We start from the raw sequence: 25152 nt of genomic DNA, 5'->3' as shown, positions 1-25152 counted from the left end.
ATTAATATAAGCGGCTTATACGTATTTTTTCAAATCACTACAACGTACGGTATCTTTTGAATTAATAAAGTTTAATTCACTTCTCTATCGGTGTAAATCTAAGTAATTATGAGCACTTAATAAAGTTTAGGTTTTTTACTTTTTTTGTTCAAATATTGTTTGTCTTCTTTCATGTACTAGTCATTAACAGTTTCATATTGTTTTATTTGTATGTAGTAAATTTCATACCTGCGTTTTCATTTTCTGTGATATTTTATTGAAATAGTCTTAATATTTACTATGTTAGCCACATAACATTCTAAAAACAGATCAATTAAAAATGTATTTGGTAACGTTATAGTATAGGCAATTTTTATTCCTATTTATGCTGACATTTCTCAATTAAATCTAGCACAATATTATTTGGTCTTATTTCAAATTGATGCTGGTGTTTTTTTTTTATAACTCTTCAACTGCTGTTTTGAATAATGGGCATAATGTGTCAAAAATAATATGTAAGTCATTTGATAATTTCGTCTAACGATATTTTTATAAATTCACCGAGTTATTCAATATAACAACTTAATACCAACTTATGTATACTTCGTTTCGTGCTGAAAAGTATTTATTACTAACTAAATCATTATTTTGGCATTTTAATTTTAAGTTATAGAATATTTTTAATGGTTAACATTTTAATTAATATTTATTAAATTGTATTACCATAGAATCGATTAGATGTCGTATTCATGTTACAAAATACGGCCTGAAGTTATCGTACAAGGCGTAAAGATTTATTAATAAAAAAATAAAATATGGCAACACAGATTGACGCTCAATTATCATGTTGTCTCTTTCTAATGTTTAAGATAACATTACATTCGGATTAGCAACACTCAACTCCGTAAAATATTATTTACGAAGATAGAAAGTGTATGTTATTGTCTACACAGCTTTGCTGCTATTGTACAGATGAATTATGTAATAATTATTAATTATTTTGAAAAATAAAATAGCACGAAATATGAGTTTGTATTTATTTCCATTCCACGTGAGTACTAAGTAGTAATAAGTTTATAATATTTTCTATTTTAATGGCTAATCCTACACCATCGTTTGTTACACTACTCCACTTAGAACTTAAAAATGGCTTTTAATGTTATTTGCACTTCTGTATTTTTATCCCCTTGGATCAGGATTAAATCCATACTAATATTATAAATGCGAAAGTAACTATCTGTCTGTCTGTTACTCAATCACGCCTAAATTACTGAACCAATTTTCATGAAATTTGGTATGGAGATATTTTGAAACCCGAGAAAGGACATAGGATAGGTTTTATCCCGGAAATCCTACGGGAACGGGTTTTTCTTTGAAAACGCGTGCGAAGCCGCGGGCGGAAAGCTAGTATAATATAATAATTAAAAATTTTAAATACCTAGTTCTTATCTTTCTTATCTATTTATTAAATGTGTTAAAATATAATAAATTTTATAAATACATCATTAAATTCGTTTATTTTAAATGAGTTACCCGTTTTATAAAACAAATCTCTTAACAATACTTGTTTCGCGGTTAAAAAAAAAATCTCCATGCAAAGAAATTATTTTCTATGATGAAGATATTCCAAGATGTTATTGATTGTATGTTCAAAACAAGTGAGCAACAGTTAACATTTTTGTATGATGTAAAATGCATGTTCGATTATTATGTTTTGTGTGATAATTTAATTTATACTGTTATAAATAATTCCTTTACATTACATATCATTATACACGACATAATACTTTTTAAGTCGTAATATTTTATTCTAAAAGCCAATGCTCTTTTACTAAAGAAAAAAATATGTCAGTGTCAAACGTGACAGCAATTGACATGAGCTTGACAGAAATTGCATTTTGATTTTTAATTTCCATTGTCGTGATTTAACTGCATGAAGATGGATGTGATATAATTATTTACGTTTTTACATACGAAAATAAATATTTCTTCTTATTCTACCTTCTAGATAGAATCGAGTTTATTTTTTTGATGTGTATATGGATGTGCAGTGAAAGTGCGCGCTTTTCTAATCGTAATCTAATAATAGTTCAAACAAATACCTAGTGAAATTGTGGAGTGTGTTATGTTGGGTATTTAATGCAAGTGACAAGTATCGATATGGGGCAGAGTCCGAGCTCTGTTCGGAGTAAGGGCAGCCGGAAATCCTTTCGCGGATTTGTGCGACGTTCAAAACTGAACAAGTCCAGTTTAAGTCACACATTCAGTTTGCCGCCGTCGGAGGAGTATCCCGAGCTGATGAATATTAATACAGCGACGGAAGAGCAGCTGATGACGCTGCCAGGTGTCAACAGGCAGCTAGCGCGGGAAATAGTCAGGCATCGACAGATGATCGGCCGTTTCAAACGAGTCGACGACCTTGCTTTAGTATCAGGTAACAGTATTACTAATTTCTTTGTTTATAAACGGATAATTTGAATATTTATGTCAAATGACAAAGCTCCACAAAAAAGAAACAAATGATCAAACTTTTTATTATTAAGATAAAACAGTACATAAATCTATTTTGCAGCTGCAGCACTCTGTAGTGTTAATTTGAAGGTATCTTACACCATTTTAATATTTTAGGTATAGGTGCTGAAAAGCTGGATACACTAAGACCAGAAATATGTGCAAACATTAGAAGACAAGTGTCGAGAGCTAGCTCGTGTACACACTCACTGGACAGCTTTAGATTATTATCAGATAATAAGCTATGCTCAGTGAACTCCTCCAGTGTGTTCCAACTGCAGTGTGTACCTGGCTTAAACCAAGAAATAGCAGCTAATATAGTCGATTATAGGAATAAGAAAGGTCCATTTAAGTCATTAGATGATTTAATTAAAGTAAGAGGAATGGATGTGATCCGTCTTAGTGCTGTGAAGATTCACTTGAGCTTGGAACCAAGGAAGTGTGAGAGTGAACAACACTTAACGAACGGCCATGTAAATGGATGGACCGATGAGTCCCTAAACGGATCTGTAATGAGTAGTGAATTAAAATCACCAACAACACCCTGTAGAAAAAGTTTTTCAATGCCAGCTAAATTCCCCTTAACATTGCCGAATGGATTCGCGGCAGCTCCAGTGAACGATATATTAGATTTACTATCAGCATATTCACACAGACCAGTTGTAAAAGAAGTTTTCATGTACGAAAGAGACGGTGCGAGGTGTTGCCGTCTCGCTTCATGGAATATTCACCAACTGACGAGGGATAAAGTGATAAACCCTGGAGTGAGGGAGGTTGTGTGTCGGACAATATTAGAAAACAAGTAAGGAACAAGATATCTTGATGTAATAAGTACTAAGTAGTGATAATTGAGTAATTAGTATGTTTATCATTTTAATCTCTTGCAAATTATCATGCGTATGAAGTTTTAAATTAGCCAATAAATTGTGTTAATTAAATCTTATTGTGTAAATGTTATATGAAAAATTAACATTTACATATTTTACGAGTGATTGAGTACTCAGATGTCAGATAGGTCAGAATACTTAACACCTACAAATATACTCAAGACATGCAATGATATAAATTAAAGACTTGATCACACTTTTAAAACCTATATACAAAATATTTTATCCACCGATGTACAAAAAATTCTTGAAAAGATTAAAGATATAATTATTATTTTAACATTTTATGAGAATATAAGTTATTGCATAATTATTCATTGTCTTGCAAGTTCATTTGAATGCATGTTTTTTTGCGAATTTTTGTATGAGTCATTTACCAAAAAATGCAAATATGTATTAAGAATCCCACATTTTTTCTTGAAACTATTTCTAACACTTCTACATATTATATGGAACAGAGAAAACTGTTGACCCTATGGCAAAATAGTAATTCGATTTTTTTACTTCAGATTCTTATATATTTAATTTTAACAGGTTGTCCATAATAGCGATACAGGATATACAAGAATTAGAAGCTGTTAAAGTGCTATGTGAAGAATTAAATGCACCAACGTTGAGAAGGGTCAGAGAATGGAAATGTAATAGTCAGAATTGGGAGTTTTGTATACCACAGAATACTGAATGGTAAGTAGATAGAATATAAAAGTAGAAAAATTTATGGAGAGTTATATTTTGAAGAAATAAGTCGAAAAAAATAAATGCCATGAAATGTATTAATATAACTATTATAAAAGTAGCTGTGCCTTGCGTTTACAACCGCAGACGAACCCGCGTGCAAAATCAAGTATTTTATAATTTCTACTAGCTCAAGTGTTATTCTGATGTTCTTATATTCCTAGTTTCATTCAAATATGTCCAGTAGTTTTTATGTGAAAGAGTTACAAACATGCATACTTACAAACTTTCGCGTTTATATTAGTATGATAGGATGATTATCACTTACAAGTGGGCCTATTTTGTAAATAAAGATTAAATTCAATATAAGGGGAGTTGTTTTAAAAATAGGTTGAATGTAATAGAAATAACAGTGTGTAATGGGGGTAGTCAGTTGAAAATTCACAGCTACCTTTTTACTGCCAGCTTATTATTAGAGCTTCAATGATTAAACATCTATGTAAACAATATAAAAATAGAGCCACATATGTAGATAAGTCCTACTAATATTATAAATGCGAAAGTTTGTGAGGATGTGTGTGTGTTTGTTACTCTTTCACGCAAATACTACTGAACAGATTGCAATGAAATTTAGCACACATATAGAGGGTAACTTGGATTAACACATAGGATAGGTTTTATCCCGGAAATCCCACGGGAACGGGAACCATGCTGGTTTTTCTTTGAAAACGCGGGCGAAGCCGCGGACGGAAAGCTAGTGTAATATATATTGTGATCCTAAGTAAATAAGTATTTAGTTCTAAATTGGTGCTAATTTCTGCAATGTACCTAACCACTATGCTTTCTTAAAATGCTTATTTAAACACAGTACATTTATTTCTTCAAGTAGTAATAAATACAGTAAAAGACCTATTTAAAATCAAGGCTGCGCACGCGACAGCACTCATTATATTCACAAGTTAAAAGAAATAGATTTCACAACAAATAGACCACCTGTTTAAAGAATGTCACGATCAATCAAAATTGGACTCTACTTATATACAATGTAAAGTCATATTCATGTGCACTTTAAATCAATACAAAAACGGGCTATACAATAAAATAACAAAAGCAATGTCATGTCTATTTTCCTCATGTCTCTGTGTATTTTACTGACCAAGAGTTGTCATTTGTGTTGCAAGGACACCCGAGATAATTCTTCGTTATCATTTGAATGAATAGAAAAGGATTTTTAAAGATTTAAGTTAATTAGTTTGTGTGAAGATGTTAGAAAATGTTCACATGAACTCCCTTTTTAAAGTTTTAATGAATGCATACTTCTTTATTACCGATGATAATTTATACGTATGTGATCGTAATCGCAGTCTAATTGAGATATTCAAATTCAGATACTAAACTTATATAAGATAGTATAATTCAGTAGAAAATATCCATCAATGATAATAATAATTGATAACATTACAAAGATAATGTCACACAAAGTATTCAGGCATATAGCCAGTATGGCTTCCATAAAATCGATGATTTTTCGAATGCCTAAAATAGCAACATTCCAAATTGAAACAATCGTAATTGTGTTTAATTGGAAATTAGTAAACACGGATTGTTTGGTAATTATTGGCATTAGTTTGATCGAAGAAAATGCCGTAAACCAATAATATTTACCTCTGCACAAATGTAGTTTTTGCGGTAGTATCATTGACTAGCAAACAGAGGCGGCTCGCCCTAAGGAGCGCTGGTGCAGTGAACTCCCATAAATAATTATAATAAAATCATACTCCTTAATTTAATTATTAACATTAATTATTACTATTTAAAATCAATCGTAATCTTTAAAACTACTGTTAATATCAATGAATATATCCATCATTCCATCATCCCATACACCTGTATAATACCTACTGTATTATGTAACGCGCGAAGCGGTGCGCTCACGATTGCGCTCCAATGAAAAAAGATTTAGTACATTTCCTAATACGAAATCCAATAGGAGTGAAAGAGAGGGTTTTGCCAGAGCCCTGCGCGTGAAACAAAAGATTTTCTATGGAAAAGTAGCAAAATTCGGTGCGCCGCACCCGCAAACGTTGCCGGTTCGTTTTTACCGCCCGGCAGGACAGCGATTGCGACGTTGCCAGTTGCTACGTCTATAATATAAACAAACACTCGACTCTCGAGTCAACTTCAATGCACGCGCGCGATTCATGCAATTTTCTAATTAAAATTATAAAATACGTGTTGAAATAGCCTGTACTTATCAGTATTACTTGTGAGTGTTAAAATGAACAATAATTATAATGTGGCGTTCATTAAAAAGTGTGATAAAACGTTACAAATTCGGCTTGAATGTAAAGCTAAGGGACCGCCACGGCCTGAACTTGATCTTACGCAAAAATGTACGACAAAAACGAAAACATAATATGCGCGTGTGTTTAAATCTGAACAATATGTAAAAAAAACCGTGGTTGTGTGGTTGTGATGAAAGCAACAACAGATATTTACGAATGTCTTGTCGCTTTAAGTTATAGATATTTTTGCACACCAAAAAGAAAGACGTATGTAGGTATTTCCTTTATAGGTAATTTTTTTGATAAATGTACTGCTTTACACCATGTATTTTCAGTGTTTTATTTCAAGTGAACACCCATAAAATTTTGTCACGAGCCGCCTCTGCTAGCAAAGTAGTTTTTTGACTATGTTATAATAGTCAAGAGATAGATATACCCAATTTGACACAGTATCTTTGATCGGATGTTATGCGAAAAAAAGCATTGTTACAATAATAATTAACATAGTTACACATAAAATTTCATTAAAATCGGTTATTGGTTCAGATTAAAACATATTTCTTAGATTATAAATAAAATTATACCAAAATTATGTATTTGTTTATTGTTTAGGTACCTACCTAATATTGCGAATTATATTGTCTCATAGTTTGAAACATTTCTATAGAACGACCTTTGCACATAAATGTGTAATCTATGCGCAAAGGTCGTTTATATTTATTTAACTATTGTTTTGTATAATCCTGAGAGTACATAAATAGTTTTAGTGAAAGAGCTGGCGTAAATCTCGAAAACACGAATTCAGAGCGTAGTTAATTCTTTATGAATATTTTAGTGGTGTTTATTTTGAACGTTATGAAAACACGAAACAGGTTGAAACAGCTTATGCTTAAAGTTTTAATGGTACAACAAGGTCGGGTTGTTAACCCAGTGTAACTAAAGTGACTTTTTTGATGTAGTAGTTTTGTCCGCGACTTCGTTCGTGTTTATCTGAAAATTAACTTTCCACTCGTAGCCACAAATTAAACGTTGTTCGCCCACGTTGTCTAAAATTTAACAAATTTTGTACTAAAAGCTTCCTCGATAGTGGCCAACCTATAAAGGGGAAACAAAATAGAATGAAAATCGGTGCTGTAGTTAATCGTGAACAGACAGACAGACGTTCAGACGGAGGACTTTATAATATGGAGTGATATTTTGCGGCTATCCTGATTACTTTTCGAATAGAAGTAACCTACGTTACTCATAGAAGCCGCTATCTGCCAGTGCAAGTCACGTCAAAATCGGTTCAGTGGGTTCGGAGTTTATAAGTAGGAATAGATGGACACAAATTTTAATAATTATTTTCTTAGCTGTACATATTGTGTTATCGAAATTTAATACTTAGCATGACAAACAGATTTATTATATTTGTATTGATAGAGATAATTGTGTGCCACTTGCCAATGAAAATAAAAAGTATTGAGCAATTCGATTCGGAATCGCTCCAAGAAATCATACTCTCTAATAATAATAATCACAATTAATTCATTATAAAATGAAATGATTGAGATAAATATATTATGCGTTTAATACGTACTTTAAAAATAAAATATTCAATTTCATATTATTGCTCTTTTTGTATAGATATATATATGAGTTTTAACATTTTGCACAGTTTTGCTAATATAATATAATGTCCCGATAAAATTTTCTTTTAAAATGAACTCAAAATTTTCCTATAGTTTTTTAAGTGTCGCCTTTAATTCGTGTTTGCACTATCTAATATTCACGTTCAACGTACGAAATCCGTGTCAATGTTTTTTGCATATAATATAGTTTATTTTTTATGTTTATTCTAATCATTGCTTAGTAACTGGACCGTTATCTCACGGTCTTGGCCAAGGTTTGCGATCTTTCGTGGTGTAGTGATATGCTATGTGGGGGCAAATCAAATGTCTGATTTGATTTGTTTAAAGTTTGCGTTTTGTTCTTGTATTCGTTTTTTCGTTTTTATGACATTTAATTATAAAGGCACAGAAAGGTTAATAACTTAGCGAAAGAATTAAAGGGCTTAAATATATTTCTTTGCTGTAAAGAGCTTAGGTAATAAATCATGAATAATTTAGATTGTTCTATAATTTTATGAGTTGGTAAGGTATAAGGTAAGGTTTGGCGTGTGTTTTTTCATGATACGTTTATTGATTAGATTTCATCAAAATACAATGACTAGTTTTTTATAGTTTTATACCTACTAAGGTTGTATAGAAGCAAATACGCAACGAATAAATTTACTTTCAAATTGATATAAATGTTTTTTTTAGTTTCTCCTCCTCTCTAAAATTGTTGATGTGACAGCAATTTCCAAGCACGCAGATTTTGTATTTTATTACAGACTACGGTTTTTACACCATTTTTATTACATCTGACATTTGTAGATAATATTTTAAAACACTTTCAAAAACGTGATGATAATTAAATTCTGTGACTAACAGCTTCCGTCCGCTTGTCATTTTTACTTTTCGACATTTTATACTAGTTTTTTTTCCAACCGACTTCATAAAAGCAGGTCCTCAATTCGACTGTTTTTTTGGTATCTTACCTCTGAACTTTTGCCTGGATGAACCTATTTTGATGGTTTTTCTTTTGAATGCTGGTGCATGAACCGATTTTGATGGTTATTTTTTTTTAAAGCTGGTGCCTTCCGGTTGGTTGCATTAAAATTTCGTCCATTTCGGACGCGTTGAAAAGGTTTAATAAGTCTTTGTTAACAAATAATTGGATATTATTTCTTATCGTACTTTAAACGCGTACATGAACATCATCAAAATATAATTTAAAATCAACAATCAATAGCTTTTTTAATTTCCTTAAGGTATTTTCATGGTTCACTTCATTCATTTGATACAGTATTTATAACGGTATGATGCTCAAGACCACTTGACAGGGTTTTTGCTTATTTTTTTATACGCTAGTAATTATTTTAATGGATAGCCACAGAAATAGTCTGTGATGCCATTTGTATAGAATCCGTTTTATTACCGTTATGTAATTATTGTAGAGTAAGTCGTAGTAAAATAAGAAATAAACATTACTGAAATTGGTAGCAGTAATTTAAGAGCAAGCGTCTATTCAATATGACATCCTACCTCCACCTCCCGAACGGCTTCTCGAACTTTTAACTAAGAATGAACCTACATTAATTATAAGTTAACGCTCAAGCCTTTTCTCTTTAAACTTATATTGCCAACTCTTGCTAAAAGTATAGTCCATATTAGTCCCATATTAGTCTGCTATATTAAAAATACTAGTCTGTGCCCAACAAAGAATTTTCTTTGATGCTCTTTCATTAGTTATTTTACTGGTGGTGATAAATCGGCAGTCGGCACCACACAAAAAGAAACACATCAATCAAAATTTTCACATGTATAATATTCTATCTGTCCAAAAAGATCTGGATATTCTTCAAGTAGAAGACTTCAACACCGGGGCGCTAAGGCGCAAAACCTGGAAACTTGATGTTCGGCCAAGATCCTCTTTGGATCGTTGCGCTGTTGAAGGCTATAATATTCTATCATACACTCAACTTAGGTCCGCTGTCGAATATACTGTCCCGACCGAGACATAAAATGTTATAGCGCTATAGCTAGTACGTTTATTACGCATCTAACCGGCGTGTCTTTACAGCCATTCGCTCGGCTTCATCTACGAGAACTGCAACAAGGCGATCACGATAGAGGACGTGGCGATAGACCAGCTGCACCTGGTCGTGGAAGCTAGTGAAGTGAAGAGGCTAATGGGCCTGCTAGCCGATGCGAGCAGCGAACGGTTGGTCAGCTGTAGTCAAGGTTGGTGGACATTTTGTGAGTTTTTTTTTTGGTATTTTTAGCAAGTATAGGAGCAGCGATCCCCTGGTCAGCTGTAGTCAAGAGGTTAGTATTTTTATCAAGTATATTACTTTATAAAAGAAGTACTGAAAGTAGATACATATAACGTTTTTTTTGTGTTTTTTTTTTCGATCAAGACTTGTTGATGATGTTATTCGAAGGTCGTGGGTGCGCACGAGTACCCTGCTCTATAAAAAAATTGGTGGACGATTTCTTTTTACGTTTATTTCTTAATTTTATTGTGAAAAACAATACTTTTTTTATTGTTCATTAAAGCTAAACGTAATTATAAAACATGGTATTATAGATACAGATTTGGCCTATAATTTAAGTTTAAACTTTAACAATTGAGAAGTTAAAAAATCTGTATTTCCTCGCAAATTTTTGTATGATGCGTATAATATGTAAGCGGACAAAAAACAAAAATTTGTTTCGTTTTTATATATATGTATAGGTATCCATACTAATATTATAAATGCGAAAGTAACTCTGTCTGTCTGTCTGTTACTCAATCACGCCTTAACTACTGAACCAATTTGCATGAAATTTGGTATAGAGATATTTTGATACCCGAGAAAGGACATAGGCTACTTTTTATCCCGGGAAATAGGATAGGTTTTATCCCGGAAATCCCACGGGAACGGGAACTATGCGGGTTTTTCTTTGACTGCGCGGGCGAAGCTGCGGGTGGAAAGCTAGTATTATATATGTATGTACATTATATATATGTATTGTACGTATGTTTGATACGTAGGTATGTATAGAATGTAAAAAAATATTAATTACGACCGGAACTAATCTATGAATAAATAATTTCATTCGAGAATCAATCGATTTTCCAATTTATTTCAATGTAAATACACGTGTACAATTTATACTTTAATACGTGGGTATTGAGTAACACTATTTATTCATATGTACCTACTATCGGAATGTTAGAAAATTTGAAAATTTGAAAATTTATTTCACTGTAAGATAGTCTACTTATCGAGGAAGGCTATAGGCTCGCTGGCTAGGCTACCTAATATCACCACCCTAAAGCTGGGTATCGACTTCGCGCTCCTGGCGCGCGCGCCATGAATGACCGCGCCGAGAGTGCGTTCCGCGGAGCGCGTTCCAAATAATTGAAGTGTATCAACTAAGCGCGCCTGGCGCGCGTGTCAACTGTTCCAGTGTTTGACCGTTCATCATGGAAGCTAGTCGTGTACGAGCAGCAGCAGCATTTTTTTCTTTAACTCCGGCACAGGGACTCCCATTTCACTACTGATTTCTCTCCAACCAATAAATCGCTTAGAGAAGATCTCTAAGCGATTTGTTATGATGCGAAGAAATTTTACTGTTCCACAAAACTTCTTTCGTACCATATAGCTGAATTAATTTACGGCAACTTTGTTTATTTATATATTATATCCATAATTATTACTCGGAGCGCAACAAACACAAAAAATACGACAAACCCGTCTCCATTGGCGCGCGCGCCACGTTTGATGCGCGGTAAAAAACCGACACCCGATGGAACGGACCGCTCCGCGTTCGACCGCTCCAACGAACATTTTGGCGCGCGTTCCAAACTGGTATCCATTTCACGCGGCTGGAGCGCGCGCCAATGTTCGACCTCTTGGAGCGCGAAGTCGATACTCACCTTAAGACCAATAGGAGCGAATCGGAAAAACCGTGAAATCGTAAAAACATAATAATTTTCATTTCAAAGCGTCTTCGTAGATTTTCCTTAATCTGAGTACATAATTGAGATAATTACGGCTTTGTGTTCACAATTCGCATGTCATTTCATTACGGTCATTCGCGATGTTTTAATCGCCGTATCAATTGCAAAATGTCCTTGACGAAAGGCAATATGATTTTATCTATGCACTAGTTGCAGACCGCAGCTTTACCTGCATGAAAATTTGTATATCAGTTTGTTCTGGGGAGGGCTCCATATCCCCAGAGAAGATCAGTGTCAAACAGTAGCATGCCAATGCTGTACCTACATCGTATGACTGTGTGTTTGGTGGTCGTAACATAGGCGACCAAGCAGCTCTTTTTCGTGGCCAATTGAAAATTACTCAAAAATACTACTTGTTATAAATAGCGAAAAAATAATATCTTGGGAGTCACAGCTTGGTTCTTGTGGAATATGTAAAGTAGCATTTAGTATTTCAATCATTTAAGTTGTATTTTGAGACCAAATTAACACCGGTGCTTTAACTCCAATACAAATACGCGCAAAACCGTAGCCATTATTAGTATGGCAGGTACCTATAAGTGAACGTAACCACATTTCATATTGTGGTTTCCCCTTTACTCCAAAGACCACAGACTGATATAAATATCATGATTATACATGCGTGTAACTCTGTCCAGTCTAGGTACTTATATGTTTAAATCGATATATTAGTAACTAGCGGTCCTTATCAAAGATTATCTGTGCCAAATTTCATCAAAATCGGTCCAGTAGTTTATGCGTGAAAACCATACATACATACAAACCTTTCCTCTTTATAATATTAGTATAGATTATCATTTTAAATCGATAGCTAATATTTAAGCAAGTGTTTGGTTCTTAGGTTAGTCTGCATGCTCTCCGTAGAGTGTTCGAAACGTTAGGGTTGCCTCAGGATAAATAAAAATTAATGTGTAATTACACACATTAATTTTTATTTGATCGTGACATTTAATCGTGAAAGTATTTTATGTTTTCTTTTTATTATAACGAAGGAAAATACTTTATAAATCATGTTTGAACAACTGTAAATTGATTTCATTTTTCGAGACAACGCACGAGTTTTATTATTCAGACCCTAATTAGTTAGTTTTATTCAAAAGGTGGTGGTGGGAGTTTAATTATGTAGAAATCTTATAAAACATTACAAGTTATTGACTTTTAACATTTCAATTTACAAAAGGCACCCACTTCATTCCCAAAACAAAATCATCAACCAAAAACTTCTTTCAAGATAACATTTGTTTATTTAACATACGTATAGGTAAGAATAAATAAATTGATATTCTAAGAATTGTGAATTTGTGAGTCTGCCGTATGTATGGTTTCGCGAACCTCTATTCCAAATAAACATAAACTATACTGGTATTCGTCACTATGCCGATTTCTTATAATAGGTATTAGGTACATACAGGTAAATTGGATAACGTAATATTTATTTCTGGTAGTTAGTTAATGTTTTTACCAATAGGTACTACTGTTTTATAACATAATGACAAGTAAGTAAGTACCTATGTGATAAATAGACTTGACTATAATTCAACACATGAACTACTAGCTGTGTCACGCGGTTTTGTCCGCGGATGAAAACCGATTTCTATAGCTTATGTGTTATTCTGGTACATAAGCTACAATAATACCAAGTATCATCAAAATCCGTTCAGTGGTTTTCCCTTGCAAGACTTACAAATATACATCCATAGACCATAGTCCAAACATTTTTATCAACTTTCGCGTTTATAATATGAGTAGGAAGCTGAAAGTAAAATGATGTCATGATGATGAGTGAAACAAAAATACTAATTCATTCACGTTTTATATTCTGAGCTCTACATTTGGCATAGGTCTTAGGCTATCGTATAACAAAAAAGATAAAGATTTATCCATGTATAAGTATTATGTTAGATAGATATCTTTCCGGATGTTGAAATGTGACACAGACAGACAGACAAGCTTGCTTTCGTTTTCTGTGATTTCATATATTAGTAAAATCTATTATAAGGATATAGAATTATCTTTATAAAAGTGATATTTTTCAAGTTTTGCTCATGACTAATCCACATGAGATTCTGCGTATAATCTATTTTGTATACATTGTAGGTAATTGGTTATTGCTTGTAGGGTTGTCAACGCTCAGAACTCCTTATAAAACTCACTAGGTAGGTTTCTGAGCAAATTGAAAGGCGAATAAATCAAGGATTTTGAAGAAAAGCCCTAAAATTTTTATAGATTGATTTATTTTCTGGGATATTTACTTCTATAGTTAATATTTATGATTATTTGTAATATGTACATATTACACTCAAGAATTACATTTCACAAAATTCTCTTCAGATTATTGAATGATAATAATTGATATCTCAACTACATGTGCTTGAGAAATAGGTACACATAAGTCATAACTGTATCAATATTTCTTTTCTTACATTATTTATTAGATAAATATTTTTCGCATTGAATTTCTTACATATTAAAATTTAAAACAAGATAATTAACTACGCATCTCCACCTAAATAGTACTACGCACCACACTTATATTATGACAACCAAATCAACACAGGCCGTCCGCGTCATTACCGTTGTAGGCTGTAGCCTTCAGGACTGGCAACCCTACGTTTACTTTGAAACTAATACAGTTTACGGAAGGCTAAATAGTCCGTTGCCTCTAAATTGGTTCAATAAACTACTAAAAGCTTGCCTAAGGGCCGATTTTTCAATGCTTCGATAAAACTTATCCGTCCAATAAAGTATTACACGATAATATTAAAATGTCACGTAAACTGTCAAATACGGACAATTAGAATACGTTTTTAAAATGGTAGTTTTATACATTACTAGCTTTCCACCCGCAGCTTCGCCCGCGCAGTCAAAGAAAAACCCGCATAGTTACCGTTCCTGTGGGATTTCCGGGATAAAACCTATCCTATTTCCCGGGATAAAAAGTAGCCTATGTCCTTTCTCGGATATCAAAATATCTCTATACCAAACATGAAAATTGGTTTAGTAGTTAAGGCGTGATTGAGTAACAGACAGGCAGACAGAGTTACTTTCGCATTTATAATATTATAGTATGGATTCGACGAATAAGTTTTAACCAAGGATTAAAAAATCAGCCCTTAAGCAATTAAAAATATAGGTATCATCAAAAAAGAGCGTGTGTGCCGAGTACACGTGTCAGAAGTGACTTCTTTGGCTAGATTCAAAGATACCAAAATTGTCACCTTACTCCATGACGTGACGGTATAGACATGACGCGACCTTGAACTTTCAAAGCGCCTAAAGTTTCACTTAAATGATATTTTTAAAAATAAATTATAAACCCTTTGTAAACCTAATTAATTGATATCGAAAGCTGGTGCATTTCTTATACTAATTTCAATTTTTTTTATTTCTCATATTATCTATGTATTGTTCATGTTTTTATGAGATAAATAAATTAAACCGAAACTGTAAACGGCTAGGATGCGATGCGGAAAACTATTGTTACGTGCACTTATGTAGGTACATTATACATACTTGTAATTATTCGTAACGCCGCTTCGTAATCGCTTTGGAGAATTTTCACGAATGCACATTTGCATTAGTCGTAAGATTGTTTCAATGTAATCGGAATATGCGAGGCTACTAGAGCTATATTAGGGTCGCACTGACCAGTTTTCAAACATGTATTTGCGCAGGATAAATAAGTTAATGGTCATATATTTATGGCAGAATTTGGCATGACTATTATAAAGATTAGTTAGCTATTTCTTTCTCTCTTTCAAGTTAGTTGTTCAACGTTTATTCTCTGAAACAAAAAAAGTATCGACATTCCAAATTCATATGCTAATGCCATTAATAAACCAAAAAAAACCTCCAAGGTTGTAACTTGTAATAAACTTCTTAATTACAACGTTGGACAACCAAGGACCAACTTTACGACCAATCAGCGATATATTTTCTGAAGCTTTGAATACTAATTTGTGTTGTTACCGCTTTTTGGCGTAACCATGGAAACAATGCATTGCACAGATTAAAAAATACCTCTAATTATCTTAGCTTGTTCATTCAATTCTCGGACAAATAAGCGATACAAACATTAGTGTTAATGAGAACAAAACACACATTTTAATAATACATTCAAATAAATCGCGTTTGTATTCCTGGTTATGACGAAGTGTATTTGAATTTCGTGACCGTAATGTCATGAAACTATAAATAATATTATTAGTTTTACAGCTGTGTTATAGTACTTGAATATTTCTCACGAATGTTCGATGTCCTCAGGTATAGTTTAATTGCTTCTATCAAAATATTATTGGCAAATTTTTTTCCACGCGTACCATGTTACCTGTGATGTTACTGTATGGTTAAGATCTGCTATTGTTTGATTAACTGGCTGTAGGATTGTTTTAGGAATACCTTGTCGAATTATGACATATGAGTGGTTTTCAATTGGTTGTTTTAAAAATGTCTCTTCGAATAATGACATTTGAGTGGCTTTAAATTGGACCTATAAATGCATATAATGAAGGGTTCGTCGTAACAGTTTTATAACTTGCTCTTAAATAATTGGATTTATGTCAATAAATATACTTTAACATTGTAAAAGGTCAGAAATTATACGTAATCTAGCATTAAGAAGCGAAACCTTTCGTCAATTATTTAATGAGATACAGAAATAATTCTGATAGACATAACAATAAATTGACGTCTTCATTCCAAGCATAGTTCATTAAATTTTCATTGAGGCGATTAATTTGACAGCGTGGCCGTCTCAATACCCAATTGTGTCTAATAAATCATCTCGAACAGAAATCATTGATGGAAATTGAAGCAGATTTTGAAGCAGACGTTGAATTGTTCAAATGGTTTATTTGCATAATTGCCTCAATTTTCCCATTGACAGTTTATTAGTGTCGAGATTTGCAACGTCCCTGGCCAAGGGCATAGAATGACGGACGAACGTTATTGTCACAATTTGCTGCGTTTACGTGATTCTTAATGCGATTCTAATGAATGAAGACTTAAGAAAAATATGGATTATTATTAATGCGAATATTTTAAGACGTTATAGTTAGTGATTTTCAATTTTTATCGATTAATATTTTGAACTTCTAGAGTAGATTGTCTAGTGATATCCAAATATACCAATATTTATCGTAATTTTTTAAGATACCTACACATTTTTATGCTTATCTTATCATAAGATCTCAACAATCATTTTCAAATGTATATTTATTAAGTACTAGCGGTCCGCCCCGGCTTCGCCCGTGGTACATGTTGACGTTTTCTCTACATAAGAACCATCCTCATACTTCAAGGAATATAATAAAAAAAGAATTATCGAAATCGGTTCAGCCGTTCTCGAGTTATGCGCTTACCAACACATTTTGCGATTCATTTTTATATATAAGATTTACATAATAATTTATGCTCCTTGCTATATAATTTCTTGAACTTTGATCCTTGAAAGGCCCAGTTTCCAGCATCTTTATAACATCAACATCGATCAAATTTTCCCGCCTCATTATAAGCACTAACTTTCCAACTAACATTTTTCGAATTCTAAACAATTCGACCTCATTCCATCCCTTTCCTATTCCTTATAAAACCAATAAGAGTAACAAGGCGAGAACGTTAACACGTAAGATGTGACATAACAGAATCACAGCAACTGCAACACACGCACCGCATTGCGACTCGTTTATTTATAGTTAGCATTCTGTATTCGGTAATTATCTACTTACCTATGAGCAATAATATTATAAATTATCTTGGATTACAAAATAAAAGGCAGATGGAGTATGACAATCATCCATCGCCCTTGTCAAAGAAAATACGAAATCAAAAACGAATACGAACCTCCGCCAGTGCTATAGCGATTCTAGTGTCAAGCAATACATCAAAAGGGGTTTAAGTATTTGAGTAAAAAAATGCTGTCTTGTGATATTAAAACGCTTTTATAATTATATTTATTTATTATTTTATTTTTATTTATTATCCAGTTAAGCAGCTGACAATGTGGATGTCGTAAGGTGGTCACTGAAAATCAGTGTTAAGTCGTACCGCTATCCGCATTCCTATATATTTTGAAAATAAAAAAATAATATAATCGTTGTAATTTTGAAACATTTTTTTATGTAATTTATTTTCAATCATAATCCTAATAAGATTATTTCAAGGATAATGCGCTTATATCTTTATAATGTCTCTTCTTGAAATTAACATGGTGGCCTTACAAGCTTATAGTATATTATTTACTTGGTTTGTTATTGTTTGAATCTTATATACAATATGTTGTGGTTATGTAAATATATAAGTAGGTAACAGTACGGTTGTATGTTCGTAAGCTTTTCACGTTTAAACATTTGATGAAGCAAGAAAAAAAAAAAAAAAAAACTCAAACATTTATTTATTCAATTAGACTTCTTCCAGAAGCACTTTTGAATCGTCATTACATTCTTTAAATTTACCACCGATTCGGAAAGCAGTATCTATGGAGAAGAACCGGCAAGAAACTCCATAGTTGCTCTTTTAAAGTCATGTCCATATACAATATAATTTTACATTACATGTTACTTACATCTAACTACATAATATTATATATTATCATAATATGCCAAAGAACTGTCCTGTTATTCTTACGCGACAACCCTCCATGGATTTTCATCTTCCATATATTCCTTAATGCTGTAGTAGGCTCTCTGAACTAATACATTTTTTAAATAAGTTTTAAATTTAACACTACTAAACTCTTTAATACTATGAGGAATTCTATTGTAAAAACGTATACCTTGGCCCATAAATGAATTTTTAACTTTAGCTAACCTATAAAATGGCATTTCAATTTTATTTCTATTCCTTGTGCCATAACAGTGTCTATCTCCTACTTTTGTGTGTAAGTCCGCGTTTTTGTGTACATGTAAAACATTATTAAATATATACTGTGATGGTACAGTGAGGATACCAATATTCTTAAAGAGATCTCTTAGTGAGTCCCGAGCACGTAAATTATATATAGAGCGTATGGCTCTTTTCTGTAATATAAATATAGTTTCTATATCTGCAGCCCTGCCCCATAGTAGAATTCCATAGGACATAATGCTATGAAAGTAACTAAAATAAACCAATCTAGCCGTATCTTCATCAGTGAGATGCCTTATTCTTCGAACTGCATATGCAGCTGAGCTGAGCTTAGCAGCGGTGGTGGCAACATGGGTCCCCCATTGTAGCTTCTCATCTAGTGTCAAACCAAGAAAAACAGTAGACTCGACAGGGTATAATACCTCCCCGTTTAAAATGATATCCCTTTTGACCTTTTTTACATTTGGAAGGATAAACTCTACACAATTTGTTTTTTTTGCATTCAATAATAAATTATTAGCATTAAACCAATTAGATATGCGTAAAAGAGCAGAGTTTACTTCGTCAACATTTGTGTCATATCTATCCACATTAAATATTAATGAGGTATCATCTGCAAACAGTACTATTTCACACATATCCTGCAAATAATAAGGTAGGTCATTAATATACACTAAGAACAAAAACGGTCCTAAGATAGATCCCTGCGGAACACCAATGTTAATCGGCGCACCGCAAGATTTCTCTCCATTAACAACAACGGTCTGTACCCTGTTCTGAAGATATGAAGCTATGAGGTCCTGAGATAAACCTTTGATACCATAAAAATTTAGTTTCCGTAATAGAGTGGAATGTTCTACACAGTCGAAAGCCTTAGAAAGGTCGCAGAATATCCCCAAAGCATTCTTTGAATTTTCCCATGCTTTATATATATGTGACAAAAGAGCTATTCCAGCATCAGTGGTAGAGCGCCCCCTTGTAAAACCAAACTGTTTGGCGTGCAGTAAACCATTTGAAACAAAATGACTACATAATTGGTTTAAAATCAATTTCTCGAAGACTTTGCTCAAAGTTGGTAAAATAGAAATAGGCCTATAGTTATTACAGTCTTCTTGGTCACCGCTTTTGAATAAAGGAATAACTTTACTAAACTTTAATAAATCAGGGAATATACCACAGTCACAACATTGATTAAATATAAACGCTAAATGGTTGGCAATGTTTTCTATAATATTATTTACTAAATTCACAGACATTCCCCAGAGATCACATGTTTTTTTTAAGTTTAATGTTTTAAAAGTTTTAACAATTTCATCTGCAGTCACATGTCGCAATTCAAATAATACATTACACTCCGCAACATGGTCCCTCAAATAGGACTCCGCAAGCACTGATGATGAATTTAATTTTTTAGTAATACTAACAGGGACACTACTAAAGAAATCTTCAAAAGCAAGCGCAACATCAGCACTTTTGTCAATTACCCTGCCAGCATTTACAAGTTTTATGGTACTATTTGTCCGGCTTTTGCCCATTTCACCATTAATAATTGTCCAAACAGTTTTAACTTTGTTATCAGAGTTGCGTATTTTATCTCTGACATATAGACACTTGGCAGTGAAACAAACTTTTTTAAAAGTTTTTGAATAATTTCTAACATAATTATGGAATGACAAGTCTTTGTTATATTGCTTCATGCCATATAACTCATATAGAATGTTCCTGCATCTGTGTATACTAGGTGTTGCCCATTGACTAAATGGTAAATCCTTGGTGATACTTAAAGATTTAACTTTAAATATTTTTTTAAACTCATTATGAACTAAATTAAAAAGATTTGTAAACATTTCACAAGGATTATTATAAAAGGATTGATCATTCAGGTTAGGCAGTTTATTATTAATATTATCTCTAAATTTATCAATGCCTTTTTTAGTTATAGGCCTAACATTAATTCTTTTAAACTTAGGTATGCAATCCCATTCCAAAACTACTTTCTGGCCACAGTGATCTGAAGTCAGTATATTGAGGATATTTTTTTCTAGACAGTTGCAATCACAGTATATATTATCAATACAAGTTGCAGAAGTAGGTGTAATTCGTGTGGGTTCATCAAAAACTTTATACAGATTAAATGACTGAAACAAATTAACTATTCGTGTTGCCGTCTGTGTGTGTGAAAGTAAATCAATATTAAAATCACCACATACTATTACCTTCTTTTTACTCCTGCCTAAACGCTTTAATGTTTCTTCCATGACTGTCTCAAACATATTATAGTCACTGGAAGGAGGTCTGTATACGCAAACAATAATATAACGCTCAAGCTCAACACAGGACAGTTCAATGGTGCGTTCTACAGAAAGACTTACAATGTCAGTTCGTTCTTTGCATTTAACACTATTGTGTACAAAAATAAGAGAACCTCCATGAATAGCATGTGCCCTATAGTATATACTTTTTAATTTATAATTATCAATATTTAATAACAACTGACATTGTTTAAGCCAATGTTCTGTTACACAAAATATTTTTATACTATTATGATTTAAAAATAATTCTATTTCTAATAATTTGCTAGCCAAGCCTTGAATATTTTGATGTACAATGGAAAAAGGCTGCTTAGCTGTTGTCTTACATACTAGTTTAAATCTAGCTTAGGGCTAGTTTGTCCGTCAACACTTAACCTAGGTTGATGTATATAATTACTACTACATAAAATTATAGTAGATCGATGGTCTGATACCAAACATGTACCAGACTGGTTAATAATTTTATATGCTATTAACATAGCAAGTTCTCTCTTATATCTAAATGGCAGATACACTGTATTCCTTGTCAAGCAAAAAGATTTTGTACATGAATTTATGTCAAAATATATAAATGCATCACTATGATGATTTGTTAAATTATATAATTTTAAGTTAATGTTATAGATAAATCTATATTGATTTTGTGTCAAACCAGGCAAATATGGTAATGTACACAACATAAATTTGCATTTTGTCTCACTACTAATTTTCAACATTTTTTGAAATCCTATATCAATGTCATGTTTTTTTAGATTAAGACTATCTCCATATAATATAACAACAATGCCATTTTCATTAAAACTAAAATTATCTAATGAATTCATGATATATGTAAATGAACTATTAGGAGTACAAAAATTAGTTACTTTATGCCCTAAGTTGTTAAGCAAAGCGCCAAATCCCTGACCAATGTTATCCGACAACACAATAATTTCCTGCATGGAAAGATGTTTTGTTTTACTAGATGAAATTGTTGCCGTGGATGGAATACTATGCATGTCAGTGCAGTCAATGGGCTTATGGGGCGACGGTTGCTCCTTGTCACTTATGGAACACTTACATACATAGTTATTGGTTAGAGACTCGAAACGATCCATATTTTCATTGCTTAACTTTATAAGGTAATCTGCCTCTTTTATGTGCTCATTGATTTGTAACTGGGCAGCAGAATATTTTTGGTTGAGGTCATGTAATATATCATTTAATGAGTCTATTTTCTCCTTTAGTTCAGTAGTTTCCACTTCATATATCATTTTATAATGTTCTAAGTCCCTATGATATCTATCTAACTCTTTCACAAGGCTTTTATTTTTAGTTTGCAATTGTGCTACATTTCTTAATGAAAATCTATTTTTAATTACTGATTTTGTGTGCCTAATAAACCTACTTAATTTGAGATATTTTTTTAATTTGTTATGTGAATTTAACTTGATTTTTTTATTGTTTTCAAAGCCACTTAACTGTCCACATTCAACCAGTTCACCATAGAGACTGTTGGATGAATTGCATAGCCGCTTGGAGTTATCCTCTTGAACCTCCATTAAACTGCATTCCAGTTCAACGATACGACTGAGAGCCTTCTCGTGGTCATTGGAACACTGTTGGAAGCTGTCAACAATGTCTTGGAGGGCTGTGCACTTGTTTTGGCTGTCCATATATTGAGTGTGGAGTTCAGCTAGCTCGGCCTTCAAACTTGTGTTCTTTTTTATTATTTTCTGGATTTCAAGTTCATGTTCCTCTCTCTCCAGCAAGAGTTGTTCACACAGGGATTGTGAAGCCTTTAAGTCCTGTAGTGTGGCCTTTAGTTTGTTTTCCATATCTTTGGCCACTGCCTTGCGGGTCAGCATGTTGTAATTTTAGTTGCTGAAACAGGTGAAATAGATGTTAAAAAAATTGTATTTATGATGCAATTTTAATAAAATTTACTTGTGTTAGATAGATAGTGAATAGATAAAAAGTAGTTTTTTAGTAGAAATGAAGTATATTTTGTCTGGAGCTATTAGTTTTTGTCCTCTAAATTGCTTCCAACTTGTCAAGCAAAGTGAGACGATAACTATGCGCTCATGTATTTATTGTGACGTTACTCATAAAATATGAGCAGTGTTATTAGTTAGAATGAATGCGAATGTTGTGTATAGTGTTAAATATAGTAGATATATTAGAACTAGTACTCCCCTGGTTTATCGAAGAAATTCGAATTTGAATTTCCGTTGGCTCGTTGACATCCACGTTATACAAAACGTTGCTTCAGTCACATAAATGCGTACTTCACATTAATTAATACACATACGTTGATAATATAGTTAACTAATACTAAATATTACTGTTTTTACCACTAATTATTGAATTTATTATATTTTATTGAATTTAAAATTAAGAGCTGATGTTCACTCAGCTGTTGACATCTGTCATCTCAGAAATTTGGTAAAGTCTACTACCACAGGTAATATAGAGTTTTTGCAATAAGCACGGGTATATTTTGGCGGTCTTGGCCATCTCGTCTTAGTGACATTTGTCAAAAATATATTTTATTCAGTCACTAAGATGAAATTACTACCACAGCCCGCTAAAAATATGTGCTAGCTTATTGAAAATACCTATAATATCTTAAAATATTGACACTTCAATGGTCGCACACTACAATATTAATTATGAAAGGCCAAGGGACTCGCGTGACATTAGGCGAGCGACGGGTCGATGACAAATGGCAATTATTTAAGCGCTACTACACCGGGGTTGGTTGTAATTAGCTTTGGGAGGGGGGGAATTATGAATTAAGGGACATGTGACTTAGTTATGTTGAGTCTGGAATTGGCATCTGTATAGGTGTAGATGTATTTAGGGAGGGTTTCTAGTAGATTGATTCTTAACGGAATTTATGAGAGTTTTTTTTCTAATAGAGGATTTTAGAGGATCTAGAATGTTTATAATACTGCTTTATTGTTTATTATTTGTCAAGACAGGTTATTTTTTTATGCCAAAATAAATCATGTTATAAATGGAGCTGTACGAACCTTTTTGTTGCGTCCTTATATGGCTAAGAATATAAGTATCAACACTAGTAAAATTACAATACTGAAGAATAAACTCCAACTAAATCGACATTGATTAATTTTATGTTCTGTCTCTTTCATTTCCAAGTATTTTGAGCTAAGTATGAAAGAAACAGAGGAAAGGAACAGAGTACAAACTAACCCTATAGTTAAACATCGATTATTGTAAAATATAAATGTTTACAAACACGTGGCCTAGTAAGAATTTTTAACCAGCAAGGCTATATTTGTTTATTCTTACATTGCTCATGTAATATTTTCACTTATGGCGGCTCGAATTTGGCAAAGAAACAAAAAATCTTGGACAGGTGAAAGAGATGCCAACTTTCTTCATCGATGTATTGAGGAAAATTACTGAGTTATTTTATATTGCATAACTTAGGTAATTAATGCGTTGTGACACAGACATATTATGCTCATTTTATTCAATTATTTATTTAAATACACATAATAGCTAACATTAGGCTGTTTCTCTACCAATAATGTGGGAGGATGTGTAGCCAGGAATGTGTTTGTAAACAACCAATAATATCGCTCCATTTTGATTGAAGTTTGAAGCGTTTATCGTTTGAAGCGATACTATTGGCTATTTCCAAACACATTCCTCATTACATATTCTCACACATTTTTGGTTGAAAAGCACCCTTTCAGTTGCCCAATTCGATAGTAGTTTCTATATCTACATTTACCTACATTGTCCACTCCTGATGGTCTTAGCGTGATGATATATAGCCGAAAGCAGATAGCTCGATACATGGGCTATCTAAAATCGAAATAATTTTTCAAATCGGACCAGTAGTTCCTGAGATTAGCGCGTTCAAACAAAAAAACTCTTCAGCTTTATAATATTAGTATAGATAATGTGATCAGGATTAACGTTTGAGGTATTTTTTACCTGTATTTAGACGCTTTTCAATTTTAAAGTGCATATAAAAAGTTCACTTGTTATTCGGTTTTTGTCGTCATACCCAAAAAGATTATGTGGCATGTCATCGGAATTTTGTTTTGACCTGTT

The 25152-nt window shown here is 32.8% G+C and overlaps 2 protein-coding genes across 2 annotated transcripts in view; one reads left to right on the top strand and one right to left on the bottom strand.

Moving 5' to 3' along the window:
* The first annotated feature begins 1878 nt into the window (after positions 1 to 1878).
* The window catches only part of LOC149910699 (endonuclease/exonuclease/phosphatase family domain-containing protein 1-like), a 38237-nt gene continuing 14963 nt past the window's right edge, over positions 1879 to 25152 (top strand). The window contains exons 1-4 of the mRNA XM_090116147.1: positions 1879 to 2413; positions 2608 to 3292; positions 3912 to 4061; positions 10004 to 10164. Coding sequence (XP_089972273.1) covers positions 2119 to 2413; positions 2608 to 3292; positions 3912 to 4061; positions 10004 to 10164 — 1291 coding nt within the window. The 5' untranslated portion in view covers positions 1879 to 2118. The remainder of the gene's footprint in view (positions 2414 to 2607; positions 3293 to 3911; positions 4062 to 10003; positions 10165 to 25152) is intronic.
* On the bottom strand, positions 18366 to 23445 carry LOC149910700 (uncharacterized). The gene has a single exon (XM_090116096.1). It carries the CDS (start codon positions 22929 to 22931, stop codon positions 21414 to 21416), a length of 1518 nt encoding a protein of 505 aa, XP_089972222.1. The 5' UTR covers positions 22932 to 23445; the 3' UTR covers positions 18366 to 21413.

This window comes from Colias eurytheme, chromosome 2 (assembly GCF_061535395.1).
Source record: "Colias eurytheme isolate Ceu_HAF_F1 chromosome 2, ilColEury1 Martin Lab GWU primary, whole genome shotgun sequence".
Lineage (NCBI taxonomy): Eukaryota > Metazoa > Arthropoda > Insecta > Lepidoptera > Pieridae > Colias > Colias eurytheme.
Note: the sequence above shows the minus strand (reverse complement) of the source record. Positions and strands in the feature narration are given on the sequence as shown.